At 45.0% G+C, this 14723-nt stretch overlaps 1 protein-coding gene and 1 long non-coding RNA gene across 8 annotated transcripts; one reads left to right on the top strand and one right to left on the bottom strand.

Moving 5' to 3' along the window:
• Positions 1-320: 320 nt before the first annotated feature.
• peli1a (pellino E3 ubiquitin protein ligase 1a) lies at positions 321-11524 on the bottom strand. 7 transcript variants are annotated; one of them, XM_027031505.3, is made up of 8 exons: positions 5878-7825; positions 5578-5792; positions 5189-5380; positions 4856-4985; positions 4039-4140; positions 3662-3856; positions 3193-3399; positions 321-2118 (listed from the first exon to the last, which is right to left on the bottom strand). In XM_027031505.3, exons 3-8 carry the CDS (start codon positions 5254-5256, stop codon positions 1453-1455), a joined length of 1368 nt encoding a protein of 455 aa, XP_026887306.2. In that variant the 5' UTR covers positions 5257-5380; positions 5578-5792; positions 5878-7825; the 3' UTR covers positions 321-1452. The 7 variants fall into 7 exon arrangements, with proteins under 7 accessions (XP_026887306.2, XP_026887308.2, XP_026887310.2 ...); XM_027031507.3 differs by having other exon boundaries at positions 5888-7825; XM_027031509.3 differs by lacking the exons at positions 5578-5792; positions 5878-7825 and adding an exon at positions 11380-11524.
• On the top strand, positions 7786-8388 carry LOC145652132 (uncharacterized). Its single transcript, XR_014118347.1, has 3 exons — positions 7786-7923; positions 8031-8110; positions 8197-8388. It is a non-coding gene; the product is annotated as an uncharacterized LOC145652132 (long non-coding RNA).
• Positions 11525-14723: the final 3199 nt, after the last annotated feature.

Genomic DNA, 14723 nt, shown 5'->3' with positions numbered 1-14723 from the left:
AGTCAGTTTAACCACCAAAAAGTAGAAAACAACTTGTATGAAAGTGACTTTTATAAAAAAAAAAACTTCTATAAAGACAAGCTCACATCAAATGAAGAATCAAATTGCTCTGCAGTCCTCAAATAACCCAGTTTATGCGCCATAGAGCTCCCACGTGGAGATATGTCTACACTTTTTACTGCAGAAACACCCAGGTCACTGGATGTCAGCATAGTGGCTGTTTCATGATGTGAATAATTATTTTAAATGACAGTATATGGCAAATTTCTGCTTCGATTTACATACATAATCACTCATACAGATAAAAAGCCACATCACATAAATTGTCTTATCACGTTTATTATTATTATTTTTTTGGAAATTGTACAAAACATATGCTGGCAGTATAAATACTACTGAAGTATTAAAGTGATTAGAAAATCCTCCATCTCTGGGGGAATTGTGAGGCGGGAGAAGCACTAATTGATAAAGCACCCAAACGAATGCATAACCATGAGAGTATAATTTGCATACTGTACATACGTACTGCAACACCCAGTTTAATTAACACACAGTCTAAACTAAAGAATCCACAGGTGTTGGTGCAGGATATGGCACAAAGGCTGGCATTTCGCACAGAAAGTGTAAACCATCTCTTAAAAAATAAAGACAGAAACCTTCAGGTTTCACAAGGCTACTTTTGGATTGCTCAACTGTTTTCTTTAATTATAAGACATTCTATGATATGAAGCCCAGAGGTGATGTATTAGCATGTGGCTAATTAGCATAAAACTAAAGGCTTTACTTACGCTATTAGTGATGTTCCTTTTCTGTGAGGTATTCAAATATGGCAGCACATTTTGTAGACATTATTTCATTCCTGCATTCCCTCACATACCCCGGAAGACCATGAATAATCAGTAGAATTTTAGTGTTTTATCCATAAATGTGCAGTTGCCCGTCGTAAATTAATTAGACCAGACTTTGTGTACTGTATTCAGTCCTTTCATGCGATGGAATGAACAACGTTTAAAAGTAATCAGAAGTAACATTTATATACACAGATGCCTACATCCCATCTGTAGGCCACTGCTATGAAGGCAAAATTGGGATTAGCTGTTAGAAACAGTAAATACCATTTTTAATTTTGTTTTAAAGGAAGTTCCTGTCCTATTTGAAATGGCCATGCGACACCAAAGTAGAAGTGGAGCCCAGCACAGGTCTGAGGAAGCACACAAACATGCGTGCTAAGTGGTGAAGGAGAAGCCTTGCTAGGGGAGTGGGGGTGACTGAGGCAGGTTCAGACAAAGGTATGCAGAAATTAGGAAACCACTGGATGCTGTTGTGTTTGACCTGGGTTTGAGCTGTAGAACTGAGAGCATCCTGGCAGTGAGAAGATTAATATCCAAGCTACGTGCTCTGTCCACGCAGGGAAGCAGATGTGCCGATGCACACACACGCGCACAGATGCCCTCAGTCCGGCGGTGTCTGAAAGATGAGTCTCACGAAGGGCCTCTCTTGCGGCAGCTGCTTCATGCAGAATGGACAGGCGGGGTGGAAAGCGTTCGCACCCCGGGGCACTGTCGTGCTGCTCCAGTACTCCGCAGTGCTCTCTGAGCACACGTGCCCACACGGCACGAACGCGTGCGACGGCTCCGCCGCGTCCACGCAGGCTCCGGCCTCGCGGCCCAGCACCAGGGCCACGTAGGGGCCGCGCGAGCGGCACAGAGGGCACTCTCGCTCGCCCTCCATCGGCTGCTCCCGCACACCCTTCCGCGCCTCCCCATCCTCGTCGTCATCCTCCTCTTCCTCTTCCTCCTCCGTCGAGCTCTCCTTGAAGGCCACGCCCCTCCCGCGCCACTGGTGGTAGCCGTGCACGTGGCCGCAGGCGAGGTAGGCCCAGGGCTGACCCGGGCCGGGGACGGAGCTGGCACGGGAGGCTGCGTCCAGGCTGGGGAAGGCCAGCGTGTTGAACAGGACGGGGCACTGCGGCCGCACGGCGTTCAGCTGGTGCCGCAGCGCCTCCAGCTGCACGGGAGTGGGAGCGCAGGACAGGCCGTCCACGGATCGCCACAGCAGAGTGACGCCGCACAGGTCGATGAGGGAGCCGTCGAGCAGGACCGGAGTCTCCTCCTTCATCTGGCAGGTGCGGAAGCAAAGGACAGAGAGAGCAAGAGAGGGAGTGAGAGAAAGAGAGCGGAAAAGAGGGAAAGAGGGAGAAATGGGGAGTGAGAAAGGGGAAAAGCGAAGAGATGGAGATAAAAGCAGAATGAAGAAGGTGCTACTGAGCGACATATGTTTTGCTCTGTGTGAGAACGTCTGTGCCTGAACTCCTATTGTGTGTGAATAAAATATCGGCCTCTTGTGCTGTTGACTTCATTTCCACAACACACTCCCTGCAATCAGCAAACCCACATACATCTATACTGTCTCTTGGGGGCAGTAGAGGGCAGCCTGTAGCTCATCACGGTGAAAGCCTGTTCATCAGCACTGCTGTGTGTGCGCTGAGTTGGCACATAATCGGAGCACGAGGAGACCCAAACCATGGTCACCTCTGTGTGACCACAGCATGTCCCTAGTGCACAATGTTAGACTGGCTTTACTACAGATGCTACAGAGGGTGGAAGGACCCAGGAACCAAGAATAGAACTAAAACTGAATAGAGCGTACAGCGGAATGTAGAACTAATAAATAACAACAAAAACAGATCACATAACAAAACACAAGTTAGATTCAAGTCCTTCTAACTGCTTTTTGGGTGAGTTTTGAAAATGACTGTTACTGGGTGAGAGGTTGGACTGAGTTATTGTTTTGGTGCAGGATTTTAGAGCTGGTCTTACCAGGTCCCACTCTAAAGTGCGTCATCATTAACGCTGCTCACACACACTTCAAAATAGCACATGTACAACTTATTCGTGTGTAGACAAACACAAATGCACAGATAACCATACGCACATACAAAAACACAAATAGCCATGCACCCAAACATACATCACGATGCTTACTTTTAGAGGGAGTTGGAGAGATTAAGAATATACAACACTTTTCAGTCCTGCTCCTGAGCTGCGTGTGTGTCCCATGACACAGAAAAGTAGTTTGCATTTAGTCATACCATGGAATGTATAGAGACAAGGTAGTTGATCCAAAAATATCGTATCGCTCTGAATGTGTGGGTGTGTGTGTATTTCTGTGGGTATCCGTTCAATCTCTTACCCATTTGCCTCTGTTCTGGGCCGACCTGGTCTCTCGAAGTGTGAAGATATTTCCACAGACGGAGACCTCTCTCCAGACAGCGGGTTTGGAAGTGGGGCTGTTTTTGGAGGCGGGGTTGAAGCCTTGGGGCGGGTGCATCACAAGGACTCCGTTAGTGGTTAGCCCATCCATCTGCCCATCAAACGTAGGCCACTTAGTGGCCTTTTCCTGGGGAAACATGCCCACATGACATAAATGAAACAAAAGCTGTTCTGAGTGTGTGTGTAAAAAAACGAAGTATTTTTAAAGTATTACGTTTCCTTTAAGATTGGCAGGAACACAGACATAAAGACATGACAGGCAAACAGACAGGCAGAGAGGTGAAGAAGCCAACCTACAGACAGACAGAAGGAACAATGGACACCTGGACTAAGAGAGACACAATGGAGAGGTGCAGTGGGTGGGGTGGGGTGGGGTGGTAAACACGCACCCCGAGGAAGATGTTTCTGGAGCAGTCGAAGCCAGCTGCGTAGACACGGGCCGTGTGGGGCGGAGAGCGCTCACACACGATCCGACATGCGAACCGCGAGATCGTGCTCTGATAGGACCGCGTGTCGCCGATATCACTACTGGTTACTGTGTTTGACACCACAATGTCAATGGGACTCTCAATAGATCTGCCAATCTGGGGGGGGGGGGGGGGGGCGGGCACAAGGGAGATGTTAAAGGTTGGTGAACATGGTGAACATCGTAATCAGTGCTGTAATTATCATTTCATTGAAAATAATTTGCAACTTTCAGGATCCACTTGAGTTCATGCGTTTATATGTGTTTGTGGTCATGTGTGTATGATGTGTGTGTGTGTACCTGAAACATGTCTGTGTCGTTGTCGTCTGTGTATTCCACCACCACGGTCTCAGCCCATGAGAGTGTGTAGGACACACTGTGCTGAATGTTTTTACTGATCACCTACCAGAGAGAGGGATAACAATGAAGATAAGAGGAAGAATACTGGAATGTGTGTGTGTGTGTGTGTGAGAGTGTGTGTGTGTGTGTGTGATGTGTGTTAAAGCATCACATTGCACACCCACACCCACACACACAAAGAGAACTATTCCTGGTGTCTCACTGAGGTCTTGGACATTAGAATATCACTCTCACACTCAGCTTTTCCCATTACCAATCTATTACTGCTGATGTGTTAGTTAAAAAAAAATTTGTTATAAAAATTTGTCTTGACAGCCTTATGTTACTTTCAATGATATATAAGTGTACTTTGCGTGTGTGTGCGTGTGCGTGGTGTGCGCGTGTGCGTGTGTGGTGTCCGTGTGTGTGGTGTGCGTGTGCGTGTGTGTGCGTGTGTCTGTGTGTGTGTGCGTGCGTGTGTGCGTGCGTGTGTGCGTGCGTGCGTGTGTGTGTGTGTGTGCGTGTGCGTGGTGTGCGCGTGTGCGTGTGTGGTGTCCGTGTGTGTGGTGTGCGTGTGGATGTGCGCGTGTGTGTGCGCGTGTGTGCGTGTGTCTGTGTGTGGTGTGTGTGTGCGTGCGTGTGTGCGTGGTGTGTGTGTGTGGTGTGCGTGTGGGTGTGCGCGTGTGTCTGTGTGTGTGTGCGTGCGTGTGTGCGTGGTGTGTGTGTGTGTGTGTGTGTGCGTGGTGTTTGCATGGTGTGTGTGTGTGTGTGTGTGTACCTTGGCTGCCTCTGGGGTGTGGGCGATGTGGACAGTGCTAGGTTTGACGCCATTGGCTGTGGGTCGTCTGTATAGGCTAAAGTGACTCCTCCTCTTGCCACGGTCTCCGCTTGGGTGGGAGCCATTATACCTGTGCACAGGTAACACACACACACACACCCCTGTAAAACCTAAATCACATGTTCTCTTTGAGTGTATTCATCCACATCTACGCATGAGCGGGATTTTAAAAGTTGCACAGTTGCAGCCGCTAAATATCCACTTGTGTCAAAATCCCTCCGAAGGAGACTCGCAGATGTACGTCCTCATGGCTCGGACGGGAGCCGGTCTTACCCCAGGATGATCAGCTCTCCGTATTTGATGGGCTTCTGTTCTGAGTCTTCTTGCTCTGCGCGTAACATCTGCGTGGCTCTTGACACCTTGGCACTCCTGACAGAAGTCCTTTCCACCCCACTTCCTCTTTCTTCTCGCGTTTTCTTTCTTTATTCAGTGCGTATTCATCGCTCTATGGTTGTACCACACCACCTACAGAGAATAAAACAGAGACATAAAAAAAACAACAACATGATTTCGTCTTATTTAAGTGCAGCCACTGCATAAGATGCGATAGCACGTATATTGTGGTGTCCGCGGGGCGAGGACTCCTGTGACGCCGGACGCCTCTCGGCTGACTTTACTCAGTTAAAATTGCGTGATGTAAATAGAACTGGAAATGTTTTTACCTTCTTCGTGTTATAGTCCATGTACTTTAGTTACCTCCTTCTCGTTTCACTTTTCTGATGCTGCAGTGTGTTTATGGAGACGGCACGGTTAACAGCGCAATCTCACAGAGTGAAATTATATTTTCTGATTCTGCTTCCGAGCGGACGCTGCGAGTTGAAATGTTTTGTTTGTTTTTTTTTTGTTTCATAATCTCAACCAATCCATCCCGGCAGTTCTGAAAACAACAGGTGTTTGAAGTGAGACGAACACGCAAAAAAAGTGCTGGCAACAACAAAAAAGCTCAGTTTTATTTATCCAACCATAAATTACATCGGCGCTCCGCAGACTCCGTGTACTGGAACGAGCGAAAAGGCGACGAAGATGCCTTAGACCCTTCTCAGACATTCCTTCATTAGGACGCAGAGGATGAGTGTTTGCTGACTGTACCGAGTTCCGTGAGAAACTTTCACTTGCTTTTTCAGTGTTCCCAGCATCGGTTTTGTTTACAGCCATGAAAGCAACGTTTTCACACGAGATAGCGAGCGCGCGACCAGTCAAGCGCTTCAAATGAGGAAGCCCGAGTTTCGCTTCTCAGACCGCAAAACCCCGCATTCAGTCAGAATGTGGCAACCAGCATTTGCTAAAAATGGTGCCTGATGCCCTGGTCCTATTTTTTTTTTGCGGGTAAGATGTATCTACTGAAATGGAATTCAGCACACATCTGTTTATGAACAGGAGGTTTGAAAGAGCAAGAGAAAGAGACAGAGAGAGTGCGAGAGACAAAACAAGTGAAAAGAGGTGTATGCGCATGTGAGGTGCATGCGTGCAGATGTGCATTTGAGGACAGCTGATCTGTGTTTGTGTTGGGGGGAGTGGTGTGTGTGCATGCATGCATATGTGGCTTTGTTTGAAGCTGCCATCAATCTGTAGCCACATCAGTCTTCACTTCTCTCTCTCTCTCTCTCTCTCTCTCTCTCTCTCTCTCTCTCTCTCTCTCTCTCTCACACACACGTTTGTGGCTTCTCAGGGTTGTCTTTTTACCAGTATAAACCTGCAGTTTAAGCAGAACAACACCTAAAGCCCACCATATTTAAGATAAGGGCTCATCTGTGTATAGGGCTGGATGGTCGACAGAGGACTGATAACTAATACAGCTGCTCAAACTGCATATTTGCATGTTGCCACCTCTACTGCTTATCTAATATCTGCAGGAACACATGCATGAATGCATGCGCATACATACACAAAACCACTCATCTAAACATTTTGCACACTGACACTAATGTGCATGCACACAAGGTCAAGAACTAACAACAGGGGCAAACAAACATCTGTTCTGCTTCACTGGTGTGTGTGTGTGTGTGTGTGTGTGTGTGTGTGTGTGTGTGTGTGTGTGTGTATGGTTCACTTGCACCTTCTGCTTGGTCCTGTAACCATTCCAAACACTCATTCACACTCGCCAACCGGGTAAAACACGCCACGCTGTTGCCATGGTGACAGAGTATACAGCCTGTTATATAGGCTACACACCTCTCTAAGCATGCACTGCCTGGGAAACACGAGCTCAGTGTTGTCAGTGCAGCCACTGCGTGTGTGTGTGTGTGTGTGTGTGTGTGTGTGTCCAAGAGCTACAGCTCCATCAGTGAATAACCAGGCACAACTGGGGAGGAGAAGATTTTACCTAACTGCCATACTCAGCTAGTCTAGAGTAGAGGACAGTTTTGGGTGGTGGTACAGGTGGTGTTTCTGGTGGTGTTACAGGTAGTGTATTGGGTGGAGCTGCAGGAATGAATCCCTGCATCAACAGGAATGGCAAAATGAGATTTAAATGCCTCAATTTAAAGAGATTCTGTTCATTAGGTCAGTCCAGCTAAGCTCAGTGAGTTAATTTAACACATAGATGTTAGTGCAAGTATTAATTGTGATACCAGTTTTTGATATGGGCTGAGTTTTAAATTTTAGTGAGTAAAAATCACCACCAAATTTTAGCCATAGCGTTTACACACTCAAGTAGGCATGCTTACTTGATGTCTGTCCTACCCTGCCTGTTATAGACAACTGGTAACACAGGTTGCACTGAGAGGTTATATGAATGTTCTGCAGTCTTGCATCCTATATAAATATAATTTCCATCTCACCTAGTGTGTCCTCTGCAAGTCTCGTCTATATCTTGTCTACCGCACTGTATCCTGTTTAAGTTTCAATTTGATCTCATCTACTTTCTCCTGTGTAAATCTCGTCTACATATTGTCTACTGCTCTGTGTTCTGTGTGAGTCTCATATTCATCTCATCTACGTTACTGTAGCCTGTCTTGTCCATGTCTCTTTCAAGAGTGACCTTGTTTTGTCCAGTGGGCAGATGCTAGGTCAGTGTTTTTAAGATACGTTTAATAAATAAATGCAATTGTTAGTATTTTCAATACAGCTCACTTACAAATGCAAGTGAAACATAAACTGAGGGGTTTTCTCTCAGGTCTCCCGCTGTGTCCCAGAGTGCTTTGCCAATGGCATACGTACAGGCCGAACATGGAAGCGATTCAGAGGGGAACACAGGTTTATTTATTCCACATCCACATTTTCATTTCCTCCACCTGTGGCTAACTCTATGCTATCTTTGAATAACACACATTTCCATGCAGAATATTCTCCCTGCACACGCCCTGCCGTCAGACCAGGTCATTCCTGACAGAGGCCACTGGGAACACTGGACAATGGTGTATACAAGACACTGCCGGTGATCGAACCTTAGAGCACAGCCCTGGTGCTCCAGAGGTGTGCTCAGACCGCTACTTGAGAAGGAATGAAAACCACACCATATATGGAGATGTCAGTTGGGCATTTCTTGAACCTGCTTTTCCAGAACATAATAATGATTAATAAATAACAATGTTCTAAACACTTTGGAGCATATTCGTTTGTGAGAAACAAACTAGAAAATACCTTTACTTATATCGCATACCTGTGGAATATTAGATGTGTCATATGTTAGTGAGGAACCAGTCATCTGAAGCCAGCTTTCAGCCTCTTTACATGATCCCACTCATCAGAAAGGAAATACAAACACTAAACCCAGATTGTAACGTAAGGGCTAGTGACTACCTGGGTGTATACGAGAAGTTGTACAGACGCCAGTGACTGGCTGCTTTCCCCCACCACCCATGCTACCACCCATGGGCAAGTTTACCCAGCTGTAGTCTCACCCAGCTGGGCTCAGGGCACACGGAAGGTCTGCTCTGCATGGGCAGAGCTTCAGGGCTGATTTCAGCCCATAGCCGCAGAGGTGCTTTTGTGGCAGACGAAGGCTCTGCTCCTCTGTGCACTGGGTTAGGAAAGCAGGATGCAAAACCAAGAGCCTTTTAGGAAATCTAGCTTAGTACAACTGCCACGTGGGTTCAGATTTGATAAAATGACACAGCAAAATAAAAACAAACAAAAATTCTTTAAAATGGATTTCAATCCTGTAGTGTTTGAATTCAACACTTGCTTTTTTCATCCTGCACAGAAACTACACAAACCAATAAAACTATGAGCAACATTTTACCTTAACAATGCCTGGTGCAATAACATCCTTAAACAAAAGTCATATTTAATCAAACCAGTATCAGGATTTTATCATGGAATGTAGAATTTCCCTATTGATACAACACATAACCTATGACCAGCTCTCCACAGGTCCAAAACAATTGTAGACTGATGACTGTCTGCTGTCATATGCAGCTTATGTTATACAGCCTATGTTTAGGTGTAATGCTTGTCAATTTAAAATTCGGATACCATGGTAATGAAGGTAGACAGGTTTTTGCCAGTCAACAAGATACAGTATACTAAAACCCAGAAGTACTTATTGAAATAACTTTTTTTGTGTTTTGATTTGTATATTCTTTGTGTGTGTGTGTGTGTGTGTGTGTGTGTGTGTGTGTGTGTGCTTGATGGGCCCCAGAAAACTGTTCTATTCTCGCAGGTATTAAAGCACAGGACTATTCGCTCATTTTAAGACCATACTGACTTGTCCAGTCCTGCCCGAACATTCGGCCTGACGAATCCGCGAGAGCTGTTAGGATAAGGCCGTACGAGACGTTACAACTCCCAACTTGCGACTCGTGTGCTATTAAATCAAATGCAACATATATTTTTTAAAGGTCAGGATGACAGAAACAACTTTCCTCTTCTTCTTTAGTACCAAAGTTTGTTTTTCTAACATAGACACACTCGTCTAGACAACACCTGCAGCTCGCGACTCATTGGCCGAGTGCGCTCTGCAAACCGCGCTTTTACGCACTTTTATCTGGGAGCTGAGAAAACGCAGTGAGCAGGTCAAGAAAGAGATCTCAGCCTTTTGAGGAATGGAAACACTGAGACGCTGTAATATGATGCGGTTATTTATAAAACCACGCGATCAGGAGCAGAAGGATTCTAAAACTGTTTGGACGTACGGCGTGGGAAACAAAACGATCCAAAATGGGTCGTAATGTCTTTGCAGGTTCGTTCCAAGCACTTCATTATTCGATTAAACCGAGATAGCATTGTGCACAAATGCTATGCAGTCCTCATTTGCCTGAGCCAACTTGCAAATATAAATAAAAACACATTCACCTTAAAATGCAAAATCTGTGAACTGGACAAATAACTGCTTTTAGATCAAAGTTAATAAGGCATACAAATGCAGTGCCAGCTGAAAGTCAAGCTAGGTTCTTCTTTTTTACCACCTGTTGATAACTGTGAAGCAGTTCACAGTTCACAATTCAATAATATTATATAATAATAATAGTTCCATTTCTATTAACGCGTGCATTATCGCTTCATATGTAGTAACTGCTTTAACTCAGGCTTTCAAGAACTCAGATAAACAGAAATGAAAACAAAGAACCCTGCACTGCCTGCTTTTCTCAGAAACTCAATAACGACTCTTACCCGTCTTAGAACCGCGACTTTTCTTTCTGGACGAGTGCAGTTGCGCTATGTAAAGTTCCAGTCGGACTGATTAAATAACAAGCAACAACAAAAACAACGGTTCTAGCAAAGTGGCGCGTCCTTGACTGCCATAAAGAAACAAACAAACAAACAAACAAAAAAAAAAAAAATTTTTTTTAATGCGATTATTCGGTGGGCTCTGCAGTCTGTGTGCAGTAGTCTTTGTGTGTTCGCCTAAGTGGACGTCCAGTGTAACTCATGTTATTTGGATTCTATCACTGTCTCGCTCCTCACGGGCACGTCACAGATTACTTCGCAAAGGATTGTGGATAACGTAGTTCGGCGGAGCACAGTATCTCACGAACGACCTTATTCATCCACACACTTTATCTGTGGCCCAATAGCTCAAGATGTTGGCAAATAGTAAGTGTCACTTAGGTAACAACTAAATATATAACACAGGACAATGTGTAAATGTAAGGTATAGTCTATGCTCTGTTTAATGTAGAATAGAATAGAGGCAATTATATATATCGAATATTAATATGTAGTACATCTTTTTATCCATTATTGGGTAAATAGATTTTCTTACCAAATCAACATAATCATGTTATTTGGTGTTGGGCGGACAAATGTTGGCATGGAGGTAGCACAAACAGGACGTCGGTTAAATAGGGAAGGCACATTACTCACATACTTTTATGCTCTTTCTTCAATTACACAAAACCAAAATGACTGACTAGATCATTCAGTCTCGATAAGAACAAAAGGGAAAACCGCGACTCCAAAATCCAATTTTTGTCTCCGTCCACTTATATAAGGTTAATGCTGTCCGTGTAATGGGCCAGCAAAGAGGATGAATGTGTTCTTGTTCGTCTGTTGCCCCTCTCTCTCCCCGCAAGTGTGCTTACCCCCGGGGACAAACTTTTTTTTCACCAGATGTTCCTTCAAGGAAGTAGTCTCGCGCGGGGTTTGTTGCCTCCGTTGCAAACCCAACATAGCAACCGTCGCGCGCTGAGTGTTCCAAACTTCAATGGGGGCGCGCCCCGTTGCGCAGCCCTTTCGCCTTACATAATGAAAATGTTATGCTAACGCCAGGCAAATATTAAGTTACCCGGGCTGCCAAGTGCCTGAGAGACGACCTGCGGGCTGTTGTCATGCCGTCATGGCGACGGTTACCATGCGCACCACTGTGTTTACAGTGTGTTTTAAATACCCTGGCCTGAACTCGGACTTGGGAGGGGAACAAAAGCAGGGGTTGGCCAGAGGCCAGATGCCTGTGTGTGTGTGTGTGTGTGTGTGTGTGTGTGTGTGTGTGTGTGTGTGTGTGTGTGTGTGTGTGTGTGCGTGTGTGTGCGTGTGTGTGCGAGAAAGAGAAAGCGCGAGAGATACAGGGTGTGTGTTATAGAGAGAGAGAGAGAGAGAGAGAGAGAGAGAGAGAGAGAGAGAGAGAGAGATCTGAAAGACATGAGAGATAGATAAGTATTGTTTTAGAGACAGATTGTCTTTGTCTGTGCTGCAGTAATCAGCAACTGGGGAAAGATGCGGTTGGGTATGTCTCAGACAGAGGCTGTACACCAGACGAGGTGGGAGGGAGCTGACTTCAGAAAAGCCAAAATAGTTTCACTGAAAGAACATTGTTTTCTTCTTCTTCTTCTTCATCTTCAAACAAATAAACCAATACTTTTTATTTCTGCTGTCTGCCATGGTCTAAAATTTATATATCAAATGTCAAAGATAGTATTTCATTAAAAGAAATGTTAGTTGTAAGCATGTATATCCCACATTCTGGCTAATGACTCCTGCAAAACCTAATTATCTTGAGTTTATTCAGATCATTTAGAAAACCTATTTCCTTTAACTTCTGCAAGTGGCCACTGCTTCCAATAAACATGCTCGGAGGAGAGAGAGAATTGATTTTGGCTTTCCCAGAGACTAAATATTAGGATTAGATTAGGATTAAAATTAGGGCTATATTAGGATTAAGATTGGGTTTTACAGTTCTTAAAATCATGTGCTTGAAATCATGTGGGAATGATTTACTCTACCTGAAAAGTGCAGGCTTTCCTGTTTAAAGTGGGCCTTGGCTGCACAGTCAGATGGTTTCTGCTGTATTCCGCCGCATTCAGATGCATGAAATTCATCAGGGAAAATTACACTGACAACATATGTGAATCCAGGGAGCAGTACTGAGTGTAGCCACTACACCTTAGAACGTCAGGTTGGAAGCGTGTTCTGGTGTATTTTTGGTGAAGCAGAACTATCGTCACTATCATGTTGCAGGAAGGCGCTTCCATCTTAGGATTTACTCAGCAACATGAATGCCTACTTTGCATCTATACGCTCTGGTCATTGTATTAGACACAGTTATCTCACAGGGGCTTCAGGCTGTAGCCGGTGTGCCGCCCCATCGGGTGGGTATTGTTGGGCTGTGGGCAGTGACACTGACATGATGGAGGGGTGGGTGTGTGTGTACCAGGAGGGGGCAGTACTGCTGGGGTTCTTAACCATGTTAACTAACAGCAGTGTGTGATGAAGCTCCACACACACACACACACACACACACACACACACACACACATACACACATACACGCTCACACACACACACACACACACACACACGCTCACACACACACACACACACACACACACATACACGCTCACACACACACACACACGCTCACACACACACACACACACACACACGCTCACACACACACACACACACACATACACGCTCACACACACGCTCACACACACACACACACACACACACACACACACGCTCACACACACACACACACGCTCACACACACACACACACACACGCTCACACACACACACACACACACACACACACGCTCACACACACACACACACACACACACACACATACACGCTCACACACACACACACACACACACACACACACACACACACACACACACACACACGCTCACACACACACACACACACGGCATGCATGCAAATACACTGTCTGGCCTGTGTCAATATCCATGGTGTCTGGGTAATGATTCACACCAGCGATTCTGGGGTTCTTGGTGTAAGACCCCAACCCGCTTGGCCACAGCTATGTCCATATCGGTGCTCCCGTGCCTCCTCAGTGTGTCCCTCTGGCTGCATAGAAGGCAGTTTCAGACCTGTTATTGAGACAAAAAAAAAAAAAAAAAAGAAGCTTAGGCGGCTTGCTGGCTTTTGTCTGTCTGTTACAAAGGCACGAATAAATGAGTCATTGCTTGTACTTCTCCAAATACTCAGAGGGCTTTGTCTGGTAATGGGGACCTCAGACTGCAAACACTGCATAACAGTGCTGCCTGAATGATGTGGAGAGTGTGACTATAGCCAGTCTCGTAAAATGCCTGCAAACTGTGTGATGGCATCCACTGTGGAAAAGGACGGCAGTTTGTATTTAGAAAATCACTGAAAACTCTTGTGGGAAACTTGTTATAGACGAGTAAGACCAGTGGCTATAAATTAAAATGTAGTCATGAAAGCTGGTGGAAAGAGTACAAGGCAGTTACTTAGTGAGTACAGAAAAAGAGACATAGTGTGTGAGAAAGACAGAAACGAGTTCTTCTAGAGTTAAAGTATCGCAGTGCCATCTGTTGGGCATATCCGGTCAACATGCAATCAGAACGTTCGCATTTACATAAAATAGGTTGCGCAAATTATCTTTGCCCAAATTGTCATGGTTAAATTTATTAAGGACTTTTCTTTACCGGGAAATAAGTGTCCGACAGGACATTAATATATCCGGAATGCTGAATCCCTTTCAGAAGATGGAATACCTTTATCTGTCGGAAACATTTGTTTGTTTATAAGCTCACTGTTACTCTGTGATAGCAGCAAAATGTTTGGAAGTGATCTTGCCTATTTATCTGTAATAAGCAGCTGTTCATCATCCTATCCTAGGCTATCTATATATAGAAGACAAAGGGCTTAATTATCAGAGAACATATATATATATATATATATATATATATATATATATATATATATAATATTTTATTTATTTATTTTTTCTAACGACCTCTAAATGTGATCGCTCACTTGTAAATATCGCTCAACCCTCATATGAGGGATCACATTTAGAAGTCTTTAAATGTGAGATATGAAGGCAGTATGATATATAGTCCAAACAGTAGCCGGTGTAAAATGAAAAAGCATCCTACAGAGCGGATTATATGACAGCATCGTGCTGCGGATTAACCCTCCTGACTACGTAACCATTC

This window comes from Electrophorus electricus, chromosome 18 (assembly GCF_041902795.1).
Source record: "Electrophorus electricus isolate QZ-2024a chromosome 18, ASM4190279v1, whole genome shotgun sequence".
Taxonomy (NCBI): domain Eukaryota; kingdom Metazoa; phylum Chordata; class Actinopteri; order Gymnotiformes; family Gymnotidae; genus Electrophorus; species Electrophorus electricus.
Note: the sequence above shows the minus strand (reverse complement) of the source record. Positions and strands in the feature narration are given on the sequence as shown.

What these genes read in the sequence shown, in the direction of transcription:
- peli1a (XM_027031509.3), bottom strand. Translation starts at nt 5,256, where the DNA reads ATGTTACGCGCAGAGCAAGAAGACTCAGAACAGAAGCCCATCAAATAC. An exon ending in ACACCCCAGAGGCAGCCAAG is followed by an intron (nt 4,141 to 4,855) that starts GTACACACACAC and finishes TCTCTCTGGTAG; the next exon opens with GTGATCAGTAAAAACATTCA. An exon ending in CCCAGAACAGAGGCAAATGG is followed by an intron (nt 2,119 to 3,192) that starts GTAAGAGATTGA and finishes CGCACCTGCCAG; the next exon opens with ATGAAGGAGGAGACTCCGGT.